General features: G+C 45.2%; 1 protein-coding gene across 1 annotated transcript in view; it reads left to right on the top strand.

Annotated features, from left to right (window-relative positions):
• The window catches only part of SLCO3A1 (solute carrier organic anion transporter family member 3A1), a 156867-nt gene extending 154795 nt beyond the window's left edge, over positions 1-2072 (top strand). Inside the window, 1 exon segment of the mRNA XM_032232375.1 lies at positions 1076-2072. Within this exon segment, the coding sequence (XP_032088266.1) occupies positions 1076-1455 (380 nt within the window). The 3' untranslated portion in view covers positions 1456-2072.
• Positions 2073-5840: the final 3768 nt, after the last annotated feature.

The following is a 5840-nucleotide window of genomic DNA, read 5'->3' as shown; positions in this document are numbered from 1 at the left end:
CACAAGTGGGTCGTTTCTGCAGAGGTTGGTGCTTCCCCTTGGGGCAAGTCCTTTAGAAATCAATCCTGTATGAATATGATGTCAGCTCATGCACCTGAATTCTCTGAACCTATTCTGAATTTTCTGGATTTTCACAATAGGCTGAACTATAAACTAATCAACATATTACATTCTCACAACACATTACACTATAGAAAACTAACCAAACTTAACCACTAGCCAAACTTCACATTGTACAGATTCAGATACTAAGTCTATAACTATCTATACCTTTCCCTGGTCAGATCTATAGGAACTTGATTTCAACAGGAGTATATCATCAATATTTCCAGAACAGCATCACTGCTCTTAGTTTTCAGGGGTGACCTCCCTCTTAACATCACTTGCTGGAGAATAAGAGTGAGATGTTTCTGCATTGAAGTCCTCCTTGTGGACTTCTGTAAGCCATCTCTTTGGCTTCTAGGACAACAGAACGGTGGACCGCAGAGATCTTTGATCCAGCAGATGTTCCTCTTATGTTTGTAGAGAGGCTAGATCCATGATGGCAAACCTGTGCCAAGCATGCCAGAGCCGTTGCCCCAGCCCAGCTCCACCCACATGCGTGCGCGCCTCCTGCCGGCCAACTGGTCTTCGGGTCTCTGCCGTGGATGCATGGGGGGGATGGATGCGGGGGGATGCTCGTTCACATGCACGGGTGAGCAGGGTGGATGTGTGTGTGGGATGCTTGCATTGCATTTTGTGGCTTCACACGGCGCCCCTGAACCCCAGGTTTGGGCATGGAAAGCCTCCTGTACCAACCTGGAAGCAAAAATGGGTGGGGGGTGCATGCATGGAGATGAAGGAACAGGGATGGTCATGCATACATATACAGGGTGGGGCACGTATGGGGAGTCATGCACACATGCATGGTGGGGCAGGGTCCTTGTGCACACATTGCATTACGAGTACTGGTGCGCTGGCGCATTGGCACGCACATGCTTTTGGCGCGCGATGACCAAAAGTTTAGCCATCACTGGTCTAGATGTCTCAGAGAATATTACCGATATAAAAAAAATATCTCCTTCTGTCTTCACAGGCTTCATCCCACCTCCCCTGATCTTTGGAGCAGGAATTGATTCCACCTGCCTTTTCTGGAGCACCTTCTGTGGCGAACAAGGAGCATGTGCCCTCTATGACAACGTTGTCTATAGGTACCTGTATGTGAGCATCGCTATTACCCTGAAGTCACTGGCGTTCCTCCTTTACACCACAACCTGGCAGTGCCTGAGGAAAAACTATAAGAAATACATCAAGAACCATGAAGGCGGGCTCAGCACCACTGAGTTCTTTGCCTCCACAGTAACCCTGGACAACCTTGGACGAGACCCCCTTGGCCAGAATCCCTCTCACAGGACAAAATTTATCTACAACCTTGAAGACCACGAGTGGTGTGAAAACATGGAGTCTGTTTTATAGTGGTTGGAAAGGTGGATGGTTAACCCAAAGGTCCTTTTGGAAGGAAGATCTTTTATGAAACGTGTAATATATCCATACGAAGATGTTTCGGGAAGTCTACGCAAAACCGAGTCCACCGCTCTCTCAATATCTTATCATGACGTTCCAGGAGTTTCTCCGGAGGAAGAAGACAATTCGTCCTTGGCTCCAAAGCAGATGAACCAAGGCAAGGGGAGAAAGTGTAAAGACCAATCTGGAATGAGAAATGGGGATACCATAAGTGCATCAAATGCCTTGACTGGAGACGTAACAGATGGGCAAAGCTGCCAGCGTTTTGGGGACCTGGTCTTTCATTGGAAAACAGAGCAGATGTCTTGTCCTTGGGTGGAAAGACAAATTCCATGAAAGACAATTCCCAGCCAGGGGGGTGGGGGAAGAGCAGAAGCAAGCCACAGCTGTTTCCAAAAATAAGTGCTATGCGAAACTGAAGCATCGTTGGAGTAATCTTTGCAATACAAGCTTAAAAGACGACCACAAGGGTGCTATGCAGTTCCTTTTCACGCTCTCCATCTCTTGCTCTCTTATACCACCGGAAGCCCTGCTAGAACGGCTTCACCTTTATGGTCTCCAGCTGCAAGTCCATAAGACCAACCTCAACAGCTCTTGAAATGGGCAAACCAATAGACGTGTCCGGTACAAGCCATGATGATGTCAAGTTGCCGAATAAGAGCTACACCCCGAATAGGAGTTTAGATGCTAAATTAAGAGTTAGATAGGCTGCATCCTTTGTGCACATCCCTGTTCGGATGCCATCGTGACTTGTACCCAACACATTCGGCGCAACCGCAACATTACAGTTCTTAAGACACCAGCATTGCTTTTCTTAAACTATTTGGGAGTGTGGGGGGGTCTAGTTCCATTTTGGTATGGGAGTCGGGGCGTTGTGCGTGTGTGTTTGTGTGTATGTGTGCAGTTGTGAAGGACAGAGGCCAGGATGACTCTTGCCGAAGAGTCTGTAACTTTTTCAACTTTTAGCAGGGTTGAAGTGGCGCGTGGGTCATCATGGCCAATGTTGCCATTGAAAATGGGGCAGAGGAGTTCTGGTTGAGCCATCACTGCCTTTTGAACATCTGTACATTTTTCTAGTTTTGTGTCGGCACTGGACAAAGGAAAGATTTCAGCAGGGTTTCCATTTGAATCAGAATATTGCTACCACAGAGAGGAAGAGAAACTATCCACTTTATTCCCTAAGCTGCTCAGTTTCCCCCAGTTAAGAAATGGTTGCAAAACTTTAGACTTTCCTCCAATGGAAGCTTCGGCGTGTTTTTGACATTAGGAAAAAAAATGAATAAGTTGATAAATATATGTGCCTTGGGGGGGGGGGGCGGGGAGAATAAGTTTGCTTTACAAGAATCAGATGGAGAGAAAGTAGCCCAATTTATCACAGGAAAGAATTGTAGGGTATGCTTTGTAAAACTGGAGGAAAATCTCAGAAAGATTCCATTAACAGAATAACAGAGTTGGAAGGGACCTTGGAGGTCTTCTAGTCCAACCCTCTGCTAAGACAGGAGACCCTATTTGTAAGTGGCAAAACAGAAAATCCAGAAAATTTGGAATGAAATCTTTGCTTTTCACATGCCACTCACTAAAGTCCCTAAGTGCACAGATTGTCTCTTAAAACTTTTATATAGCACTTTCCTTCAGTGGCTAAGAGGCTGAATTTGTCGGTTAGAAAGGTTGGCAGTTCAGCGGTTTGAATCCCTAGCGCCACATAACAGAGTGAGCTCCCGTTACTTGTCCCAGCTTCTGCCAACCTAGCAGTTCGAAAGCATGTAAAAATGCAAGTAGAAAAATAGGGACCACCTTTGGTGGGAAGGGAACAGCGTTCCGTGTGCCTTCGGCATTAAGTCATGCCAGCCACATGACCACGGAGAGGTCTTCGGACAGTGCTGGCTCTTCGGCTTTGAAACGGAGGTGAGCACTGCCCCCTAGAGTCAGTAATGACTAGCACATATGTCCAAGGGGAACCTTTACCTTTGGCTAAAAGGAGAGAGAATTTCCTGAGATGGTTGACTGTCCCTTGCTGTCATAATCGCCCAGAATGCCCTTGGGGGGAGGGGGTCTGCAGAACAGAGAAGGCATTCTGGGGAAAATAACAACAGCCTGCTGGCTCCCTCAAGATGGGGTGCAGGGAGCATGCTTTCCAACGAAGAAAAGGCAAACTTTTTATATGTCCTATTTATTGTGGCATGCCTCCCAGATGGGCTGCACATCTTTTAAAAAATCCACATTGCATGCAAAGGACCGGTGGCGTTTTCTATAGAATATACTTCTTCGCCCACATATCTGTATTTAGCCATGATCATGAGTGGTAGATCCCTATTCTGGGCTAACCCTTCCCCTGCTGGGACCAGATCTTCAATGTATCCCCTCTAGTGGTGGGTTTCAATTTATTTTACTACCGGTTTCCTCGTCCAGGCTGGTGGGCGGAGCCTCTCACCTCAACCACTATCGGTTCACCCAATCTGGGCCGAACCGGCAGAAACCCACTTCTGGCCCCCTCATTCCCTTCCCCAGATCCTGAAGCTTCCAAGAAAACAAGAGAGTCCAGTTGCTCTTGAAAAAGCACTTTGGGGACCAGATTCTGAATATTTTCTACTTCTCCCCACTTTGATTGACAGCAAAGGCGTGTTCAACACATATATAGGAGGATTCAGAGATTTATAGTATATTATGCAGTATATTTATAATATATTCCGCTGGGAGAGGCATATATCTCGAAGGACCCAAATCAGCTTTGTGCCTTCCCCCCACTTCTATTGCTCTTGATTTAATATTTTCTCTTCTTGGATGTTGAAATTAATTTATTTTGTTTGTGCTGAAAAAGAAACACCACGAAGCGAGGGAAGAATTTACAGATGTTTGCCCTTTTGAAATTGATTTTCGGATGCTGAGTTGGGGTTGTGAATCTTCGCTGAATGGGGTGGTGGGAGCAAAATGTATTTCAGTTTCAACCGTGATCTTTGAATGGAAGTGTCCACAGTGACTGTGTCCAGACAGTTCTTCAACCTTATTCTGTCTTGGCTAATGTTGACAGATGACAATGAAGAACTACAGATGGCTCCAGCTGAGGTTTGTTTACCATCATAGCCAAACCAGAATCCTTGGCTTGTTTCTAAGCCAGTTCCAGCCTAGGGGGAAAAAAAACATGATGCCATCTGCTTGCCATCACCAAACCAGTGGTGGGATTCAGCCAGTTCGCACCTATGCAGGAGAACCAGTTGTTAACTTTTTAAGCAATTCGGAGAACTGGTTGTTGGAAGAAATCTCATTTTATCTTTTCTCCACTTTACATGGCTAATCCTATAAGGAAGACAGGAAGGAAACATTCTGGTGTTGTTTCTAACCTAATTTTTATTGCCCTGCTTACAGAAACTGCCTCTCCGGTTAACCATTATTACATTGTAATAGCTAAGGCAAAGTGCCCATTCGACCTGAGTGACATTGAATTGGCCACTCCCACCCAGTCACATGACCACTGAGCCCCTCCTACCCAGCTGTTCATTAGGGCAGAGAACCGGTTGTTAAATTATTTGAATCCCACCACTGCAGCAAACTCAACCCAATATCCATCCACATTTTCATGGCTTGGAAGCTGATTTCCAGTTCTGATTTCACCATGGTGCTGAAAACAGTGGCCTGAATTCCCAGTAACTAAGTGTAGGATCTCAAGAATAGCTCTGTACTTCCAAAGAGGTTTCTAAGTGTTATTTATTATGTTATTTCACACAAACCCCCTCTTTCTGCTGTCACACAACAGGGTTTCCATAAAGTTGAACCTACAGTTCCAAGCAAAGATGTCCAAACTCCACTGTGCAGATCTGTTTGGATCCCTAGGGACCTCGAGCCAAGATTTAAATTCTGTAAGGCATGTGTTCTTCTTACTCTGATCCAGAAAAGCATCTGTCTCCAAAGCCCAGCTCTTTTCTTTTTAACAGGCATTTTAAAATCAGAAACATGAAGAAGAACCATTTGATCTATTACACGAGACTCCCAAGGTTAGGTTTGCAGATATGTTTGGACACAAACTTTTATGCAGCTCCTGGAATTATGTAGAGTCATATTTTATACTACAGCATGTAGTTATAGGTAGAATGATATCCTATGGTATAGGAGAGAACTTGTGAACTAAGCCAAAGAATTACAACTTGCCAAACATTCCGAGTTCCCGTCCACTGCTGGCAGTGGAGGTTTCTGAAATATTTTAGAGGTAGCAAGTTGAGTGTTTTTTCCTTGGAACAAAGAAAACTGTTTTCATTCCGTGGGATCCTTGGTGCTCTCTGAGCTTGGTTGCTTTCTTGCAGACATTTCATTACCCATCTAGGTACCATCATCAGTGCTAGAAA

This window comes from Thamnophis elegans, chromosome 16 (genome assembly GCF_009769535.1).
Source record: "Thamnophis elegans isolate rThaEle1 chromosome 16, rThaEle1.pri, whole genome shotgun sequence".
In the NCBI taxonomy this organism is placed as follows: Eukaryota; Metazoa; Chordata; class Lepidosauria; order Squamata; family Colubridae; genus Thamnophis; species Thamnophis elegans.
This window is presented reverse-complemented; position numbering and strand designations above follow the sequence as displayed.